The sequence below is a fragment of the Pararge aegeria genome, chromosome 6, assembly GCF_905163445.1.
Source record: "Pararge aegeria chromosome 6, ilParAegt1.1, whole genome shotgun sequence".
NCBI classification, from domain to species: domain Eukaryota; kingdom Metazoa; phylum Arthropoda; class Insecta; order Lepidoptera; family Nymphalidae; genus Pararge; species Pararge aegeria.
In genome coordinates, this window is record NC_053185.1 from 17,382,399 (window position 1) to 17,405,102 (window position 22,704).

Genomic DNA, 22,704 nt, shown 5'->3' on the forward strand with positions numbered 1-22,704 from the left:
AAGGGATACTGATACAATTATTATTATTGTACAGTTGTATCGCCGTTGACCTTGTGGTCTTGCAAATGTACGCGACAAATCACAGCACGTGCAGGTTTGAGCAAGCCGTGTGATTGGTCGCTAGATGCTTTTACGGTTAATAACACTTACTCTTGACCGCCACGTGTGGTAAAACGTGTGGACAGCTTGGCCAGCGAAAGCAGTAAATACTCCTTTGTAGTAATCGATAACTGTGTGGACCATAATAACTTCTGGTATATGTCTATTACATATTCTTCGGTTGGACGGGTGAAGTCGTCTGGAATTTGATTGTTAAAGTTATATTATAAAAATGATAATTTATTTATTCAGGAAAAAATGTAAGGCTTGGCTTTTCGAGAAGGCTCTCTACAGTTACAATGAGTTCTTGTAGAATAATATAATGAAATTTATGAATTCATATGTATGAGATAATTTGTTATTTAATAACTACTATGTGACATATTATATTAATATTTACGAATAAATGACTATTGACTATTGACTAAATGCTAAGCTGAGTTTAATTGTTAAAGTTATATTATAAATGCTAATGTTCACTTTTTAGTATGGATCATTTATTATTAGTTTTAAAATTGTCCGGCCCAATTAGCGCTGAAAATAGTAGTGAGACTACATTTAAATAGAGCTGAAATTTGTATGAATGTTCGGAACACCCGTATTAAAATAAAAGAACACAAATGAATGCCAAAAAGTTTCCCTCGATCTGCATTGCATTTCTTTATTCAAGATAAAAAAAGAGTTTTATTAGTCTGTCTGTTAATGTATACGAACAAAAGAATATGATCAACAACATATTTTTGGGTAATTTAATTTAAAATTGTATTACCCAAAAATATACCAATTTTTCGCAGATTTTAGCACGGGTCTCCTGCCACAATGAGGGGTTAAGGCCGTAGTCCACCACGCTGGCCCAGTGCGGATTGGTGGACTTCACACACACCTTTGAGAGCATTATGGAGGTACACTCAGGTATGTAGGTTTCCTCACGATGTTTTCCTTCACCGTTGAAGCAAGTGATATTTAAATTGCCTCAAACGCTCATAAGTTCAAAAGTTAGAGATGAGGTGTAGGTATCCGAATTCGGCCTACCGAAAGTGAAGTCGAGTATCTACCCACTGCGCTATCACCGCTTCTTATGCGGATAAATTTGCAAATGGAGTTAAATTTCTCAATGCAACAAATACATTAAAAAAAAAAACTATCTCACCGACACCGTCGTCGTCGACCATGGATATCGCGTTGCTTGCCTCCGACACCAACATGTCTCCGTACTCGCCGATAGTCCACGCAGCCACCTGAACAAGGCATCATCATCACCATAACCATCACCATCATCATCCTCATGATAATGATTATCATTAGTAATAATCTTTTTAGTAATAACTGACGCACCAAGCAGATGGCCCACCTGATGATGATGCCCTAAATGGAAAATCATCACCAGTAAATATAGCAAGACTTCGCAGGGCATGCAAGGAACAAGGAGTTGGTTGATGAACCTTGTGTGCCTGTAATTACAGCGGCAACAACACCATACAGCCCAGAACACAGAAGTTATAGCGGCAGAAATAAGCACGTTGGTAGTTCCCCGGACAAAGTCTGCCTGGTTACAAAAAGCTCTAGTACTACTGGAAATCAATTAAAATTATTCACCCTTTATCAGTCAATTACAGGGCATGGATCTACTATTAGAATGAGAAGGATTCAGCATTCATTTTGCATGTTTGCATGTGCTCGTGTTACCTCTTAAAGACTATTTTGACTAAAATTAGAAATGTATTTTCTAATTTTATATTATAACTTAATTAAACACGGCAATTATATTTTGTAGAATTTATTTAAAATACTGAAATTTATCACATAATAATAAAGCTTTAAAATAGCATTATGGTTATTTGAGATGTTAAAAGAATCAGCTACATACCCTATTATACAACGTGTAACCGAATTACGAAATACTGTTGAAGGGCGCATAAGGATATTAAATAAGAAATAAAAATAACCCTGAAGAAATGTTAAACTAATTGAAAACATCCTAAGTTTTTACTTATTACTTATTACCCTATTTAAGATAAAAGACCGACACGCGCATAGTACCTACGCTACTCGACGCGTATCTAATAAAGTGACAGTCATTGAAGTCAAGTAGATTTCAATTTTGCATGTGATGTATGGTTGTATCTGATTTCTTTCAGTAAAAACTATATAAGTGGTTTACTCAAAAACTATTAACGTTTCTGATTCACAGATTAGTCTCAGAGACAGTGAATAATGTACCTCTAAAGCATTTCAAGTAATATTTCGGTTTTCATTTACAGGTTGTTGATGCGAAAAACTGAAAATTTTTATTTTGTAAATAGACGGTACCTGTATAAGTGGCTGCTTCTCAGTGGCATCGGCGGACAAAGCAGAACGTTCTAGAGAAGTCCACAGTCGCATAGAAGCGTACGCCTGCCGCTCTCCAGGTGCCGCCGAAACTATCTGAATAGTGTTGGACACGGTGTCGTCTCGCAGATAGTTGCCCGCCTAAATTGTATTGAAACGATTAGTAAGAGCATTCACTAGTGACGTCCACTACTGGACATAGGTCTTTTAAAAGGGAGTTCCAAAGCCCAATTTTTTTTAGCGGTTCGTTTGATATTCCGATTCCAGCACTTTGCTGGAATCGGTTCATCGGTCCAGTCAATCGAAATCGGTTCTTCGAGCTTTGTGCCCCCCCCCATTGCTACTGAAGAATCGCGATTATAGACCTTATTCATTTTAGTAATAAATCTGAGTAGATTTGGTTTATTCTTTGTCTTAACAAACCTGTCGGATTTTCAATATATTCTTTAAATTTGATGGCCTTATTTTAAATATAGATTATTTTAAAAATATTTTTTTTTCTATTCTCTGCCAGGATGGTGTATCATAAACATTTTGAACAGGCTAATATCATCAAGGCTGGATTACTTATAAGGAAAAAAAAGTTGGTCTGGCAAAGTGAGCTTGCCTCAAGTTGCGGGACCTGTTGCGGAACTTATTGCGAGACTAACGTGTCTTACCTTTAACAGAACCTGGAACAATGTGTCCAGATGCCACTTGCTGGAGGGCGCATACCGCTCCGCAGCCAGCACCATGGCACTTGAGCAATGAGCCTTGAACTCCGCGTCAGAGCGCTCCAAGAACGAGAGCAATTCCTTCATCATGGCTCGGATGTTCTGTCCGTTGATGAGGGCGAATGATAGTTCCATTGCTCGACGACGTATTGACACATCTGGGTCCTGCAAATGATTTATTTATTTAGAACACTTTATTGCATTGTAGGTATTATTATAATTATTATATTGCAATAATCTTTGGTGAGTATTTTTAGCAAGCAATTAAAATTGTTATAAGACTATTACAGTAGTTTCATCAAGTTTATAATAAACTGAGTGGAAAAGCGTGTTGAGGGTAGACCTTTCTGATAGGTGGAACAAAAACACTCATCATCATCATCATCATATCAACCTATTACCGGCCCAACAACATGGCCCTGAAAACATTGCACTGCTTTTTTATGCAATCGTGTAATAAAAGAGGCTTGTTCAATGTTTTCGCTAAGCGGGGATATACTATCGATTAGGACTTCGGCTCCAATTTCGGGAGACTGAGTTCTAATCACAGCACGCACCTCTTCATTTCTAAGTTATGTTAAAAATATCACTTGCTCCGACGGTGAAGGAAAGAATCGCGAGGAAACCTGCATGCCTGAGAGTTCTCCATAATGTTCTCAATGGCGTGTGGAGTTCACCAATTCGTACTGGGCCATCGTGGTGGACTACGGCCTAAACCGTTCTCATTGTTTTTCTATTCTACTAAGTTACGTAGAGTTGGATTTTTTTAGGTTGCAGTGCTATTTCAAGGTCATCGTTAAATCAAAGTACTGAGAAATCTAATATGGAATGTATGAATCACGGCTGGAATCAATTGGCAATGATTAAATTGACATGTGATACGAACGTGAGGTCATGTTTTATGGAGGGTAGAGGTAAGGAGAGTCATCTGTGTATATCAAAAAGTGTCGTCAAAATGTATTAAATTAGGATGGCGCCACATTTGCATCAGGGTAACTCTTAAAAGAAGGGCCAAATATAAATATTGTTAGAGTAGGCTTGAAAAATAAACAAGGAAGTATGGAGATACAAGGAAGTAAGGTTATATTTACCACAATATTTTGTACAACGTAAGTTGTTGAAATTCTCAATAATTAACTACTTTAGTCGATAATAACATTAAATTTTTTAACTCGGCATACTTCAATTCATCTACGATTGCTACATTCATACCATACCCTGTGCATCCACCAGCGCCATTGTGGAGGATTTTTGAACTGTTATTTAGCGCAGTGTCAGGACACTTTTTCAACTTTTCTCCCATATAAGATGACTCTCCTTACCTCTACCCTCCATAGTTTATAAAGATAGAGTGGCTCGATTTACTGTCCCTGTTTTTGATACCTTTTACACTATGCTTTGAAAGATTGTTTATATTGTGTTGGCTATCCATTATTTATTAATATTATTGATGTGAAAGTGAGTTTGTTTGTCTGTCCGTCGTTAACGCTCTAACTAAGCAATCAATCGATTTGAATTTTGGCATTGAATTCGTTTTTTTTTTTTTTTAAATAGACTACGAAAATACACACATCGCCATCTAGCCCCAAAGTAGGCTTGTGTTATGGGTACTAAGATGACTGATGAATATTTTTCTTAAATAATATACATAAATACTTATAGTATACAGATGAACACCCAGCCACTGAAATACATTAATGTTCATCACACAAACATTTTCCAGTAGTGGGAATCGAACCCACGGCCCAGAAAGCGGGGTCGCTGCAAACTGCGCCAATCGGCCGTCAAGTTGAAAGTAACATAGGCATACTTTTAGTGGTTTACGGGAACATTCGTGTTTTTACACCGAATATCTTCAAATGACAGAATATGACTGTATATAAGAGAAACTATTTATTACCGAAATAGTTATAGTACTCGGTATTTTCAAAATTATGAAATACTCAAAGAGTATACCATCATAAATCACAACAACAACGTTTTCACTTAACTTGATTCACAGCGAATTTCCCATCGGTGCGTTTTTTCGATATAAATACGGGTGCATTAGCGACACACTTCAGTCGTGTTGAAAGACTCAGACGGCGCAAAGATTCCGCCTGATGTCTTCATCGTTATCATTCGAATTAAAGCAGGCTCACCTACAAACAACATTATCAAAGCGTCTCACCTTCAAACACTCCAATATAGTGGTCCTATGTCTTTGCACGGCCGACGTATCCACATGCACCGTCCTTAAAAGTGTGTTCAAGGCCACATATCGTATATTCTTGTCGTTATTAAGCAAAAATCTTCCCAGGATGTTGATAGCTAGTACTCGAAGGCTGCTCTCCGATTTTATATCCATAATGGATAGTACTGTCTCGTAAAGAATTGTGTTGCCTACATTCTTGCTTGTCTCAGTATTAGTTGCAACTTGTGCGAGAATGTCGTTCATCGCCTCGGACGCCTCGGCATCGTTCTTGCCGAGTATTCGCAGGAGACGGAGAATTTTAACCTGGAAGTAATAATAATAATGATATTACTTAATGAACAATTACATTCTTATCTTAAATAAGCTGAGAACTTATTTTAAATATATAATAGACTTGTACCAGGAGATCTCGCTCTTCTCTAACAAAATGTAAGCTAATGTTTAAATCCGATATTAAATTGTTCAGAAATTAATTATTATAACATACATGTATATGTATACATTTTTGGTCATCCAAACTTGTGTAGTGTGTGTGAGTGCGTGCGTGCGTGTGTGTGCGCGTGTGCGTGAGTGAGTGCGCTGCTTATGTATTTATTAAATTGACTGAGTAAAAATATTTTTAAATCAATTTTAATCGGCTCTTTTGCAGAGATTCTGTTTCTTCATAGGTTTTTGTTTTTAATAGTTAATATTTTACACAATAGTAGTTTCCTGCTTAGTGCTACAATTTAAATAGAATCGATATGTTTGAATGTAACAAATGAGACATTACTCAGCGAAAAACTATGAGTATTACCTGAAGGAATGGATCAGAAACGCCGCTGACGTCATGTTCCGGCGAGTAACCCGCCAAAATTAAGTTCTTCAATATTCTCACCAGATTCGGCACAATCTAGAATTACAATTTAATTTAGTTGTCTTAAAAATATACAAAATCTTCATCCCAGATGCACACAAGACATTAAAAGCTTCTTTATAATTGTATATTTACACAGGGCCAAATACTTCAAGCAAATACGTATAGACTAAATACGGAAGGACTAAGAAAATAATTAAATTAAGGACGATAATCCATTAATGACGTCACACTTATTTTAAAGTTTTGGTCTAATCTTTATACCCCTAAGTTCTCTTTCCAAATACTATTTCTTAAGGTTGAACATATAATTATGATTTTTGAATTAATAGCAGCTTATTTTTTTTATTTTTTACTCCACTTCAAGTTCAAGTCCACTGCTATCCCAGCTAGTGGTAAGTGACGGTGCAGTCTAAGATGGTAGCGGGCTAACCTGTTAGGGAGCATGGCAGTTATATTAAACCCATATCGGAATCGGACCACCACGCAACATCGTACCGGAACACTAAATCGTGGTGGTACTAACCACAACTGAAGTCTCCCACCAGACCAGACCAAATTCTATTTTATCTAGTAAAATATCGTTATTACTCATTAATTTTTAATTTTTAAAAAAATCAATTGAGTGCTTATATCTGCAGAAGCCTGCGTAAAGGAAACAGCTTTGCTGATTTTACTGATTGCATAATTAAGAATTTTCCCCATCTATCCCATTTCTGATATAAACGTGGGACGAAATTAATGGACGGTCCCATACAAAAGTCATTGAATAAATACTGTACGAAAAGAAACTAAATACATTAATTAATTTATTCTATAAACAATATACCCTCTTATTTTTGTATGCATGTTAGTTACATGGATTTGTGCATATTCAAACTTGTGATTTCGGATTCTACTTGGTACTAGAATCAATTGCGCATACAACGGGTCTCGGTGAAATTAGTATAAGTAAATTTAAGAGAAATTAAAATAGGGTTGCCAACTTTTTAAATATAAAAAAAATAAAAATTACTATGCCAAATTTATAACTCATTAAATTTAGACAAAAAAAAAATGAATTGAAATTTTCATAGATATTTTTGATAACAAAGACGGGAAACAAACGTAGTACGTGCAGATCGCACAACTTAGTTTAAAATATTAAATTATTTAAATAATATATGTTAAAAAAATTATAATCTTTTAGTATGAAAACCTTTTCAGCAGGTTAAAGAATGGTAATATAGCATAATAAACGGTTGGCAACCCTATACTAAAATACATACAATTTTGATACAGATAAAATGCTAAATACGGCAATATAATTACATTTTAAAATGCTATAAATACGATTTACTTGTGTAATCATTTTATAAAAATATATCCCTAACTAATATCCATAAAGCCTCCACCAAAGTTACAAGCCGAAAACCTTTCAGTCCATTATCATTTATAATAAAATAAACACATATTAGGTAAATCGATACTTTTTTTAGAACTTGTCGTATGACTGCGCACACCTTGACACTTTGTTTCAGACACAGTAAACAGGAAATCGTGGTTGCGGTGTCCTTTTACGGAAACTGTATCCTGCAATCTTCATTACAACCAAATTCTAAAGTCATTATATGAACGATGAATAGGTTAACCAATATATAAACAAAAATACCTCACGATAAATTGATAACGCTGCGGTAGACAGGTAATAAGTTGTTTAAAAAAAAGTATACTTTTGTTTCGGGAAACAAAATAGAAATGTCCGCATTATGCTAGCCATTTTATTATGCTAAGGTCACAGGCGTTATAGGTATCAAGATGGTAGTACTCAGTAAAAGGTCACGACACGAAGTTCGAGTTTAATGGACTGTAAGACTTCCGACCAGCCTAACGTACATATAATATAATACCGTACATAAAATATATCAAATTTACACCAAATATATCCAGCACATTGGTTATACATTCATGCGAATTCCGAATTTAGCCTGTTGACAACAATTTATATAGTGCAAGGAACATCCAAATTCGTACACTGAATGACGTTGCGTCTAGTTCTCTTTTTGACAAATTGAAATTTTATTTTTAGTTTTACTATAATTATTTCAGTCGAGTGAATTATTTACTGTTATAATATGCTCCAGCGTTTTTATCATGATATTTAGGTGGCCCACTACGTAAGGCAAGTTTACCAAAAAATGAGTTGGTATATATTTCGTTTAATAACATAATCGAATTATGAATAAAATTTAAAACAGTACCATTCTTAATTTTAAGAATGCCATTTTCCAATAAAGTCTTTGTAGAAAAATTATAATGACTTATAAGGACGAGGTCTTGCTTGCTTGCTTGCTTGGTCTTTCAGGCTAGCCAGAAATCGAGTCGAAGCGAGTATCCATTTTTTATTTGTTGTCCCAGGTATTAGGAGTAAATTATCTATTTATATTTATTACGTCTTTATACCAAACCCCGGCTTTCACCCTGTGTACTTACATGCGTTCAAGTTTGCGTGCATACGACCAATAATTACTCTTTCTCAAACGGCGCGTATTGTTATTGTTTGCACGCAGTACTCAATCTAGAACGCCGTCAAGGGAGAGGGTATATATAGCAGTAAAATACTTATTAATTTATTTAAATCGGAAGTTTAATTTAGAAGTTATCACGAGTTAAACGAGGACTACGCCTATACAAAACAGTTATTTTTAGATATTTTATTCTTCTTATTAATTTAATTGAAAAATTTCATTTTTTTAAATTACTCCCGCTTGTTTTTCTATAAGAATACACAATTTAAAAATATCTGTAGTATTAGCGTTTCGGTTTCACAGATAATTCTCAGAGACAGTAAATAATGTACCTCTAAAGCCTCTAAAGTATTATTTCGGTTTTCATTTACACGTTGTATAGACATGCGCGTGACGATGCAGCCTAAGGTGGAGCGCGCTTTCCTAGAAGATGCCTATTCACTCTTGACTTAAAGGTACTCATATACTAATAAACTTCTGTCTTAAAGGACATGTTTTTGGGTTAAACTGTATGTCAACAGGCTAAATCATAGTGCAAGGGATCAGCGGTTATGATTACCTCGCGCTGTCCGCTCTCCTACGGGACAACACAAACAAATAGCATTAGAATTTTTGTACACTATACCTTACGGACTATAATATTTACAGACAATTCATGAAAAGAAAATGTATTCATTAAATCGTGGCAATAAAGCTAGATTCGGTTAACTTTTATACAGTTGTTTTAAAGGACACACATTATGTAGTAACTCCACAGTTTGCAGTTTCGTTTGGATTTAAAAATTCTGTTGGATTATCAGAAAAGTATCACACTTTTAGCATTCGTAGGTTATTCATTAAAAAATCTGGATTCGGAGTGATGAAAACTGGGCTGCACACAAATCTACGAAACTAAATTGACAGATCTTAATGTTTTATTATTATTGTTGATATAATTATGTACAAAAAAAAACACTTTTAATGTACACATATTTCTAAAATCTAAAATATCAATAAAATCTTGGTGGTGGAAAAGGACAGCACTATTTTGAGACCTTCCATTTAGTTAAATTAAGAGTTGTGCAAACATAATTGTCACAACTATGTTTGTTTTTTTTTCTAACTCGGCGACTCGTTCTATGTGATCTGTCCACCTGGGTGGGCTATTAACTCAGATTTTTACGCTGCTCTCACAATCATTCTCGTAATACCCAAACATGACTTATTGTGCAGGCCTAATGCCCGTTTTCATTTAACCTAGGAATCGCCTACGATTACGGCGATGTCTATAGAAAAAAAAAGTTACACAAACTCTAAGAATAACTATTTGTGTATGCCTAAGATATAGGGATTTAGAGTAAAACACGTCAGCCGTCGACAATCTCATATATACTTACAAGTTATGAGGCAGTCTAAGATAGTATTGGGCTGATTGGGCTGTTAGGAGTACAGCAGTTATCACTACTAATCCCAACTTAATATTATAAATGTCAATGTAAGTTTGTTTGTTACGCTTTCACGCAAAGACTACTTAACCGATCCTCATGAAACTATGTACACATATTCTTGGAAGTGTTAGAAGTAATATAGAATACTTTTTATCCCGACATTAAGCTCGGTTCCTTTGGGAGAGGGGATGAAAGTGTTTGACGATTTTACACCATAACTCCGACAAAATATAACCGATTTAAATAAGATGTGTTTAATTTTGCCCGAACTTTGTGTAGATCTGATCTCCAACCAGATGGAGATAGAGGACATAACTCCTCAGCGGACAGCAGCAAACCCCTCAATGGGACATCAAAAAACAAAATCAAACGCAGACGAAGTCGCGGGCAACAGCTAGTTTTATATAACTTTCTCTCTCTCGCAAGAGGGAGGGACTCGCAAACTCTTATCCATGTATCCGCGATCGGTTTCCATTCAGTATCGTTACCGAACGCGAAATCACTTGCGGCACGTCTTTGGTAAGGTTACTACCTTACAAGCCACAGCCGAATCCTCGCATCAGGCAATATTGAACTGTATCCACTACTATCATATATTTTATCATACATTATTATCATTAGGTAATAATCACCAGATTGTTATTTGTAACTAAGAATATATTGACAGATATACCAGGAGATCAGAAAGAGGAATTAAATAATGGAATGCCGCAAAGTAGCGCCATTTTCTATCCAATATCTAATGCGATCAAAACGCTCCCGGTGGGAGAGGCATTCAAAATTCAAAATTCATTTATTTCAAGTAGGCCTAATACAAGCACTTTTGAAACGTCAAGTCTGTCCGTGTGTAGTGACTCTACCACCGGTTCGGAAGCCAGATTCTACCGAGAAGAAGCCGGCAAGAAACTCAGCAGTTGCTCTTTTCCAACATCAAAAATTTACATTTTATATTTTAACATTCATTTTCTATCTTGTGAGAGATGAAAGCGGAGCCGGATGCTTCCAAGCAACCTTGTCATTAAGAAACTCATCAATTGTATAATAACCTCGCTGTAATAAATGTGTTTTAACACATTCTTTAAACTTATGCATTGGTAGGTCCAAAATTACCTTAGGAATCATATTATAAAAGCGTATACTCAATCCCACAAATGACTTCTGCACCTTTCGCAGACGATATGCAGATGTCACTAATTTATGACCATTTCTTGTAAGTCGACTGTTTATATCCACTTTTTGTTTATATAGACTAATATGTTGTCTTACAAATACTATATTGTTATAAATGTATTGTGAGGCTACCGAAATTTAAAGAAATTGGTATACTTAATACCAATTTCTTTAAATTTTTCACGGAGGGATTCACGTGATTTAAGTTTTTATATTGACCGTACAGCTCTTTTCTGCAATATGAATATAGTTTTAATATCAGCAGCTTTGCCCCATAATAAGATCCCGTAAGACATCACACTATGAAAGTACGCGAAGTAAACAAGTCTTGCTGTTTCTACGTCAAGGCAGCCGAGCTTAGTTTACCTGCTAGTGTATCTATATGGGTACCCCACTGAAGCTTACAATCAGATTTGCAGTGGATATAGTTGGTGTCAATGAAAATATCAAAACCTTTTGTTCGTCTTTCATTCATCTTTACATCAAAAAGACTAACACACGATTTATACATGACTTTACATATAAATGACTAACGCCAAAATGAGGCAACCGACATTTAAAAAGAAAAAGCGAGCGAGGTATAGACATTTCCCGCAATATAATAAATCAAATCAAACAATGGATATCGATAAGCGATCACTATCGCGAATGCTCGTGGGGTGAGATAACGCCGAGTGACGTATTCGGCGAGATATATCACCAACATATTATGTTGGTGTTCAGCTACTTTGTTATCTTACGATACTAAAGTATGCTTTTAATAGAATTAGTAACTTTGATGAACTATTCTATTTTGTAGTTAACGGTTAGATATTTTCCTCAGTGGAATCTGCCTTGTGAACTGTTTTACTATTTTTTATTCCACTACAAGTTAGCCCTTGACTGCAATCTTACCTAAGTGATGATACAGTCTAAGATTGTAGCGGGCTAACCTGTTAGGGAGTATGGTAGTCATACCCCTTATAGATTTCTAAATAGCTAAATCGCTTAGGTGGCAAGTCTTTGTCGGTAGGGTGGTAACTAGCCACGGCCAAAGCCTTCCACCAGAACAGACCAGAGAAAATTCAGAAATTATAAATTCTCGAATTGCCCCTACCGCAAATCGAACACGGGACCTCCTACTTAAATTCAAAGCGCTCACAGTTGCGCCGGGGAGGAAGTATTACTAGCTGAGCTATATTTTCCTCAGTGGAATCTGCCTTGTGAACTGTTTTAGTATTTTTTATTTCACTACAAGTTAGCCCTCGAATGCAATTAATTGCACCTGGTGCATTATAATATGGTTGCGGGCTAACCTGGTAGGGTTAAAAGCAAATTATATTAAACCTAATCCCAAATCAGTTTCTATTCGCGACATAGTATCGGAACGAATAACCGCTTGGCGGCATGACTTTGTCGGAAGTTTTTTGTCTTGGAGGCCTATTGGTATTTATCTTGTGAAGACTTATATTCCTGAACGAAGTAAGGTTCTTTTCATAAAATGAGGTGTATAACGCATAATTGTAGTATCATTGTTTGGTTTGGTGGGTTTGGCCGTGGCTGGTTACCACCCTACCGACAGAGACGTACCGCTAAGCGATTAAGTGTTCCGGTGCAATGTCGCGTAGAAACCGATTAGGGGTTTGTCTACAATACTATCTAACAGGTTAGCCCGCTACCATCTAAGACTGCATTATCACTTAGGAAAGATTGCAGTAAAGGGCTAACTTGTTGTGGAATAAAATAAATAAAAACGAATCACGAAAACATGAGCTAAAAGCTGTACATTATTCAAAATAAATTCATTACTGCGAGGTGTTTGATAATTCCAAGCGCGCCTGCTTTTAAAGCTGCACTGGCAATTTATTTTCGATTCAAACCCGCCTAACGAGATTAATCCATATTCAAGTGAGATTATTTGACTCGAATTTTAACTGTATAAAATTTAAATGGCGTGCAAAAGATTATTCCTATTTTTTGTTCTCACTAGCAATTTATTAAAATACGCTTGGTTTTTTAAAAACTGCCAGGAGATGTGACGTGTTGTGTATCTTCCCACAGGAACTGTGCATTTTTCCCTGATAAAAAGTACTAAGCCTGTGGCACTCTCCGGCCCATAAACTATATCCATGCAAAAATTTACATCAATCCGTTACTCTGTTGCTGCGATATTCATGGACAAACGAACACACTTTTGCATTTATAATATTAAGTATGGATGAAACCAAATTTAATGAAATAGTATCTGATCAACACAAAATTGCTTATATACTAAAATATAAATATATTACCACAATACACACATCGCCATCCAGCACTAAAGAAAGCGTTGCTCGTGCTATGGGCACTAAGATAACTGATGCATATGTTTATGAATAATATATATAAATACTTCTAATATACAGATAAACACCCAGACACTGAAAAACACTTATGTTCAGCACACAAACATTTTCCAGTTGTGGGAATCGTACCCACAGCCATGACTCAGAAAGCAGGGTCGCTTCCCACGATGCCAATCGGCGCGGCCGTAAAAAAATACGGATACACAAATCAAAACAAGTATCTTTTTTTATTGGGGTTATTATTATAGGATTATATTATAAGGTATTTTTTTTACTCTTTTCACTGCACGACCATAAATCGGCTTATAAAAGTCGGACTTAATGTAGCTTCCACCAGCCAACGGACGGACGCGCGTGAAAAACGAGTGAGGGTGTCATGAGTGTATTGTATGTGAATATCAATTTTATTATAAATTTTACTTTTAATTTAATATTACTTATCAATCTGTCAATCCGGACGTGCTAATGCAAGTAAGGTTGTGTGTCCCCGAGGGGTATGTGAGGCGGAGGCGACGGCCGTCACTGCTGGAAGTACCGATTGGGCGGACAAATTTATTAAAAGAGGCACCAATGACGCGCGCCCACCGCATCCTCAATGTCATATCAGAGCAATGTGATTTGTATTGTTGCGCTCTGAGTGAATTCACGATTTAATTTTTATAATTCGACCGGACATAATAACGATAATGCTGTCTGTATACACCTATAATTGATTATTGTAATGGCACTAGACGGAATTTGTGATTCTAACACAAAAATTAAATTATATTTATGAATTTTGGTACAATTAATTGCTAATAAATAAATAAATGGTGGATGTTAGTGCACCGGGAACAAACAAAAGCTTTACATAAGAAAATTATCTATACATAAGATTGCGACAAAAATTCTCACTATAAGGATTAATTTATACCATTCCGGTAACGGAACCCTAAAAATGAGTCATTTTTAGGGTTCAACACTACTCTTAATCATTGGAGAAACGAAGATCCGTGCCCTGTAGTGGACCCGTACCCATTAATGCGTTGATAATGAATGATGATGTTGAACTGAACAAAATTAGCTGAGATTCATTTATCCACGTAATGATATTAATGTATGTCGTATATTATGTTACAGAGCATTTCGGTAAACCGCAACAAACTTGTGGTTCAAATACATTATAGATTATGTAACAACATAGTCAAGTTACCGTTATCTATACATACTTATGTATCTATCTATATATATATATATATAAAAGAGAAAGTGTGTGGGTATGTTCCATATAGGCTCCGAAACGGCCGATATCAATGAAACTTTCAGGGAATCTCCGGATTGACCTGGCGAGGAATCCTGTAAAGTTTAGTGACGATCGGAGCACTCCTATTTTTGAACTGTCAAATTGTCAAATATAGCTTTTATTTACTATGATGATATTCTATTGTTGGGTGTACATGGGTGTAGATAATGATCTTCACCCGCTCGAGAAGAGAATAGAAGAGAATGAAAACGGACAGAAATATATGATTTAACTAGCTGTTGCCCGCTACTTCGTCTGCGTTTGATTTTGTTTTTAAAGTATTCAGTATCGTTAAGCCTTAAATGAGTATAGTAGTATATATATGTATAACATGTGACTGTCAATTAATTAAAGACAAATAATTTGCAATAAAATAAAATTGCGACTATAATTAAAGACTAAGCTATCCTATCTCTTAAGTTGGAGCAGACTGCTCACGGTGTGCCAATTTAATTTAAAATCGGTTAAGTAGTTTAGGAGTCCATCGCGGACAAACATCGTGACAGGAGATTTATATATATCTATATATATAAAAGAGGATGTTTGTATATATGTCATCGATAAACTCAGAAACTATTTGACCGATCATTATGAAAATTGGTATGCTTATGTATTTTTTCACGGAGAAGGTTTATATGCTATGCCCATTGATGTAACTCCCCACCAGGCGGCGCTGTCAAGTATCGACTTCCGCCCCGTTCAACCGATTGTCATAAAAATTGGTATGACCATGTATTTTTCCACGGAGAAAACGAACATGCTATGTCCATTGATGTAACTCCCCACCAGGCGGCGCTGTCAAGTATCGACTTCCGCCCCGTTCAACCGATTGTCATAAAAATTGGTATGACCATGTATTTTTCCACGGAGAAAACGAACATGCTATGTCCATTGATGTAACTCCCCACCAGGCGGCGCTGTCAAGTATCGACTTCCGCCCCGTTCAACCGATTGTCATAAAAATTGGTATGACCATGTATTTTTCCTCGGAGAAAACGAACATGCTATGTCCATTGATGTAACTCCCCACCAGGCGGCGCTGTCAAGTATCGACTTCCGCCCCGTTCAACCGATTGTCATAAAAATTGGTATGACCATGTATTTTTCCTCGGAGAAAACGAACATGCTATGTCCATTGATGTAACTCCCCACCAGGCGGCGCTGTCAAGTATCGACTTCCGCCCCGTTCAACCGATTGTCATAAAAATTGGTATGACCATGTATTTTTCCTCGGAGAAAACGAACATGCTATGTCCATTGATGTAACTCCCCACCAGGCGGCGCTGTCAAGTATCGACTTCCGCCCCGTTCAACCGATTGTCATAAAAATTGGTATGACCATGTATTTTTCCACGGAGAAAACGAACATGCTATGTCCATTGATGTAACTCCCCACCAGGCGGCGCTGTCAAGTATCGACTTCCGCCCCGTTCAACCGATTGTCATAAAAATTGGTATGACCATGTATTTTTCCACGGAGAAAACGAACATGCTATGTCCATTGATGTAACTCCCCACCAGGCGGCGCTGTCAAGTATCGACTTCCGCCCCGTTCAACCGATTGTCATAAAAATTGGTATGACCATGTATTTTTCCTCGGAGAAAACGAACATGCTATGTCCATTGATGTAACTCCCCACCAGGCGGCGCTGTCAAGTATCGACTTCCGCCCCGTTCAACCGATTGTCATAAAAATTGGTATGACCATGTATTTTTCCACGGAGAAAACGAACATGCTATGTCCATTGATGTAACTCCCCACCAGGCGGCGCTGTCAAGTATCGACTTCCGCCCCGTTCAACCGATTGTCATAAAAATTGGTATGACCATGTATTTTTCCACGGAGAAAACGAACATGCTATGTCCATTGATGTAACTCCCCACCAGGCGGCGCTGTCAAGTATCGACTTCCGCCCCGTTCAACCGATTGTCATAAAAATTGGTATGACCATGTATTTTTCCTCGGAGAAAACGAACATGCTATGTCCATTGATGTAACTCCCCACCAGGCGGCGCTGTCAAGTATCGACTTCCGCCCCGTTCAACCGATTGTCATAAAAATTGGTATGACCATGTATTTTTCCTCGGAGAAAACGAACATGCTATGTCCATTGATGTAACTCCCCACCAGGCGGCGCTGTCAAGTATCGACTTCCGCCCCGTTCAACCGATTGTCATAAAAATTGGTATGACCATGTATTTTTCCACGGAGAATGTAAATATGATATATATAGATTCTTGGAAGTGTTAGAAGTAATATAGGATACTTTTTATCCCGTCATTAAGCTCGGTTCCTTTGGGAGCGGGGATGAGTGTTTGACGATTTAACATCATAACTCCGACAAATTAGAACCGATTTAAATAATTAGTTTTGTACTATATGTGTTTAATTGTGTGCCCAAACTGTGGTTGGAGATAGACGACAGAACTCCTCAGCGGACAGCAGCAATTTAATGCCACATCAAAAAACAAACGCAGACGAAGTCGCGGGCAACAGCTAGTTAAGATATATTATGAGACTTACATTAAAAATTTAATGATGTAAGTTTATTTTTTAAATAAAATAAAGGAAAATCTAGCCCGGCGAAGCGGGCTGGGTACGCTGGTAATAACTATAAATATTCATGTTTGTGACAGGAAACGCCAGTAGCTAGCTAGGTTTATGTAAAGAGGTCGCAACGATATTATATGAAGGTGGCCCAGGTCATCTCTCCAATTATGGGCTTAAAATAAATAAATATACAAAGAAAATTAAAATTATAATTTTGTATATTAGGAAACATCCTATGTTGAGTGTCATAGGCGCGGTGCGGCGGCGGTTTCAATTCAATCCATTGCGTTTCGTTTCATTTTCAGAAAGAGAAATTCGAATAGTTACTTTATTTGATCGGGTGGTTTAAATTTTTTTCACTGGTAAACTTTAATTTTTGATTATTATTGCTTAGAGTTAGTGTAGATCGGAAAGAATAAAAGGGGCGGTCGATGTTCAACGATAATAAATCAACGTGTACAATATTATGTACTGATGTACCTATTACATGCTATAATTAAATTGATTTATTCGATTGTACAATGTTTAATTAGTGATACTAAATTTTGTATGGAAACGAAATATTCTTACGAGAATCAATGGCTGCATGCCGAACACCTTGATTCGAATTTTTATTGTTTCATTGTTATATGATTATTCATAGGATTAAAATTTAGGGTTTTTTGCGTCCTGAAAACCACATGAGTTTGTTAGAACGCTGCACATTCCTCTAATATCGAATTATTTACAGTCTATCAAACTATAATTAATAACTATCTGCCTGGCACCGGTCTAGGGTTCGGTTCCCAGCAGTGATTTTGGGAATTGAAGATTTCTGAAATGTCTGGTCTGGTAGGAGGCTTCGGCTGCCGCCAACGACAAATACGATAAATGCATCCAGTGGCGTGCACTGGGCTCCTTACCAGGGTATGCATACAGTGGGAAGAGTGCCAAGAAAGCCAAAAATCGTCGTTTATACGAGTTATATATCAATTTTATTTTCAATGCATCTAGTATGCGAAGTACGAGATAAGTCGTACAGACGTTAACGACAACGTAAAAATCATAATTCTAACTGATATTTTAAATGCGAAAGTATGGTTATTTGTTTGTCCTTCCTTCACGCCCTAACTAAGGAACCGATCAATTTAATTTTTGCCATAGTGATAGTTGAAAGGGAGGGAGTAACATAGGTCAAGTCAAGTCAAGTCAAAAATATCTTTATTCAAGAAGGCCCATAGGTGGCACTTTTCATGCGTACATGAGAATTACACGGTAGTGAGATAACCACATTCGTAAACTTAAAACTAACTACGAGGGTTCCAAATGCGTCCTGGTCTAAGAAGCCGACGACCAACTTAGCCCGGTGTTTTTTTTTTTTTATCACCATCTCACAATGTCATTAATTTTTATTAAAGTTAAATAAATAAATAAATATACTACGACAATACACCCATCGCCATCTAGCCCCAAAGTAGGCATAGCTTGTGTTATGGGTACTAAGATAGCTGATGGATATCTTTATGAATATAATACACGTAAATACTTATAATATACTTGCCAACACCCAGACAATAAAAAACATTCATGTTCATCACACAAACATTTTCCAGTTGTGGGAATCGAACCCACGGCTTTGGACTCAGAAAGCAGGGTCGCTGCCCACTGCGACAGTCGGCCGTCCTAGTTAGAAGTAGTTATTGGAAGAGCAACCTGGTTAGAGCAATAATTCACACCCGAGCTTTTTATAGATTACGTAGTCATTTATACTATAATAGGACTTCTCTATAAGCTTACGTTTAACACAAACTTTGAACTTTTTAAGAGACATATCCAAGATGTGTAGTTTATTGTAGAATTGTATGCAATTGTATTAATATATATAGGCTACTTTTTATCCCAGGGAAACAAACGGTTACCACGCGATTTGTAAAAAATGCTGGCATCAGCTAGTTTTCGTTCATTTATCAGGGTCCTCAGTGTCAAGCACTTTATACATGCACAAAAGAACTGCCTACCCTCAGCCTATTTTGTGCACGCTAGTGAGCTTCTCATATTATTGTATACGTTTTTCGAATTTAAATTATGAAGCTTAAAATAACAGATTCAACAAACTAAAATCCGAAAAGACTAATACGTAAACAAGATACCCAAAAATATATTACAGATAAGCTATAATTTTTCAGAGCTGTCAGTTTAGTTTAAGATTTGTGTACAACCGAAGTGCCTTATTTAAAACCCTACTGTAATTTTTATTAGTGTTTTTTACCTACACTTGGAGGAATCATCATTTTATAAATTTAAAATGCATATAAAAGTTTTCGGTACCGACAGGATTTGAACCTGCGACTCTCTGGCAATCGTGGCCCGAGCGCTTTACCCAATTAAGCTACGGCTCTCCTTCTGTCTATGCCGAAATTAGAGAGTCGCAGGTTCAAATCCTGTCGGTTTAAAAATTGTTTATGAGCATTTTAAATCTATAAAACCCTACTATATAATGTTTCTTAATACTGAAGTATTAATATTAGCTAGTCAATCAGCAAACAAACTTTAGTTCAAACATCGTTAATCTACTAACACACTAGTGACTACGGGATAATGAACTTTATTGCAAATATCATAACGCACAATATTGCTCACCTTCTTGAAGTGGTTGAGTGTGTCCGGACTGTTTTCGCACATCTCCGTTATGAGTGTCACCCCGGTGATAAGGACCCCTGTTGATAATAGAATAAGGGATTAACCCGTAGTCAGATAAGTTAAATTCAACTGGTAATTAAAATTATACGTAATCTTTATTTATGATTATGATGCTTTGCAGGAGACAAAAATTATATCCCCTGACAAGGAATATAATTAACGTGTCCACCTGCTAAATCGCTGGAACATGGAATATGAGAAGTTTACCCCCGTTTCATCGACTTCTGTTGGAGACAGAAGTCAACAGAAGTCGATGGAGACAGTTTACCAACGCGAAGTTGAGATCTCACCAGGACCACGATCTTCAGTGATGAAGGAACGACCATAGAGAGAGAGACCCCCGTTTATTAAAACGGGGGTAACTTCTCCTATATTTCTCTATCTTCTCCTATATTCTGATTGTAATAATTTACAAATATGTTTATGTTTTCACATATCTACTTTGATGGATATTGTTAATAAGGGTCTTCCCTTATTTACATTATCTGTCAATAATATGTGTTTTTTTCTCTCGAGCCCATATTCTAAAGTTTCATAATTAAGTTATAAGTTTGCTGTCAATTTTAATGTATTCGTTAGATTTATTAGCGGCTACTTTATTGGTGTATGTGTTATTTTCTTTGTACTAATTTTAAGTATTAAGTATACTGTTTGGGCCTTAATAAATAAAATAAAAAAAATATATTATTTGGATATGATGTCCACTTGTCCGCCAGTGCTTTGAGTGTTGATAAAGCTGTGGGAGAAGATACATTTATATCCTTTCCCCGGGGTGATAATTGTATCCTGCGCATGCTAGCTTGCGTGCTTTATGCCAAAATTTTAAAAAACATTTTAACAATTGAATATGTGATGTCCTTCGTAGCGATTAAATGTATGTTATTATTGAGCATAATTAAAGTTGCAGTTACGTTTTATTTACCTCGGGATTAAACAATACACACACTGCCATCTCGTCCCAAAGTAAGCGTAGCTTGTGTTATGGGTACTAAGATAACTGATGAATATTTTTATGAATAATATACATAAATACTTATAATATACATATAAACACCCAGACACTGAAAAACATACATGTTCCTCACACAAACATTTTCCAGTAGTGGGAATCGAACCCACGGCCTTCGACTCAGAAAGCAGAGTCGCTGCCCACTGTGCCAATCGACCTTCAAATAAAACATACTGTACTCTATCATTCTGATTGTAAAGTCAAATCTGGACATGTCACACTGGGTTGGTTGGAATTTTAAAAAGTGTCACTTCGTTATTTTAAAACAAAATACCATTATTTTTAACATGAATAATTCTCTTAACATTAGGCACTTTTACAGAAACTTTTAATTGAAGGGACGATTGTCTTGAGAAATAACAGCTAATGGTACCCGATAGATCCCACAAATTTGTAACTCATCTATAATTATTTTATTATTTATTTATTTAACTCTTTATTTGTGCACCATTATGAAGTTAGAAAAATACAAAAAAACACGACGAGAAATACAAAGACAGAAGTAGAATACAAAACCTACCTCTGTACCTCTATTTAAAGATTACGTATAACTACCTCTGTAGCTACCTCATAAATGGTCTCACCGTGATTCTTCTCCGTCAGCAAACTCCTGGTAGCGGGCAGGAACATCTCCATCAGATCGGGCACCCGTCTTATGATCCTGAAGGCACATAATGCCGCTTTCTTCTTGATGTACGCGTTTGGGGACTTGATCAATCGCTCCACCTCCGAGGCGAGGTCGCGCGCCATTTCCGGCGATGCGATGGCCCCCAGCGTACATAGCGCCAGCCCTACCACAAACTGTGTATTGCTGTTAAGGTCACTGTGGAAAAAAATATTACTGTTAGCCATACTTACTAATTATAAACTAAGTGGCCAGTGTTACATTTTTTACCTGCGTTAAATTATTCGCTCACGTGCGCGTTATCTACGATTTATATGGTATCGTAGTAGCGCCATCTATTTACAATACTAGGAAACCGTACAGTCACAAGATGGCGCTATTTCTATAACATGTTAATCGTATTTAAATTTTACGGGATTGAATAAGTAAATGCAGTGGCGTGCATAAGGGTATGCACAGGGTATGCAGATGATATAAAATAAAGAAAATCTCCAGTACGAGTTATAAAAAGCTTAAGGATAGGCATTGCAAGAGTTATAAAAAGCCTACCCTTAAGTATTTCATATCATCTGCATACCCTTATGCACGCCGCTGACTAAACGTAAGTAGAAAACATCACAATTGGCACTCTTCCTAGCGTCTATAAGCTATGAGAGATGATAAGCGAAAAAGTAGTAATAATATTTCTTTCGATCTTATGATCATAAAAACATGATCGTCTATAAGATATAAAATATTACAGGCACTCTTCCTACTGTCAATAAGCTATGATAGACTAGGGACTAGGATAAGGCTCCGGCTTCCTCGATCCCCGGCGCGCACCTCTAAGTTTTCGCATAAATATTCCCTATAACTAATAAAAATATAATAAATTTTCGTTCCATCACTTTCTCTATCACGCGTATCACTTTTTTGCACAACGTGTAACAGAATTATGAAA

At 36.6% G+C, this 22,704-nt stretch overlaps 1 protein-coding gene across 8 annotated transcripts in view; it reads right to left on the reverse strand.

Annotated features, from left to right (window-relative positions):
- Positions 1 to 22,704, reverse strand: part of LOC120624194 (AP-1 complex subunit gamma-1) — a 45,046-nt gene that overhangs the window by 12,621 nt on the left and 9,721 nt on the right. For 5 of the 8 annotated variants that reach the window (XR_005658752.1, XM_039890576.1, XM_039890581.1 and 2 more), the window contains 9 exons: positions 21,724 to 21,962; positions 20,071 to 20,147; positions 9,257 to 9,274; positions 6,131 to 6,226; positions 5,311 to 5,637; positions 3,087 to 3,305; positions 2,410 to 2,568; positions 1,250 to 1,337; positions 151 to 298 (listed from right to left, as the gene is read on the reverse strand). Coding sequence is in view for 7 of the 8 variants with exons in the window: in XM_039890576.1 (XP_039746510.1) it covers positions 151 to 298; positions 1,250 to 1,337; positions 2,410 to 2,568; positions 3,087 to 3,305; positions 5,311 to 5,637; positions 6,131 to 6,226; positions 9,257 to 9,274; positions 20,071 to 20,147; positions 21,724 to 21,962 (1,371 nt within the window). In the remaining variant the exon portion in view is untranslated. The remainder of the gene's footprint in view (positions 1 to 150; positions 299 to 1,249; positions 1,338 to 2,409; positions 2,569 to 3,086; positions 3,306 to 5,310; positions 5,638 to 6,130; positions 6,227 to 9,256; positions 9,275 to 20,070; positions 20,148 to 21,723; positions 21,963 to 22,704) is intronic. The other 3 variants (XM_039890578.1, XM_039890577.1, XM_039890583.1) reach the window with 1 other exon arrangement.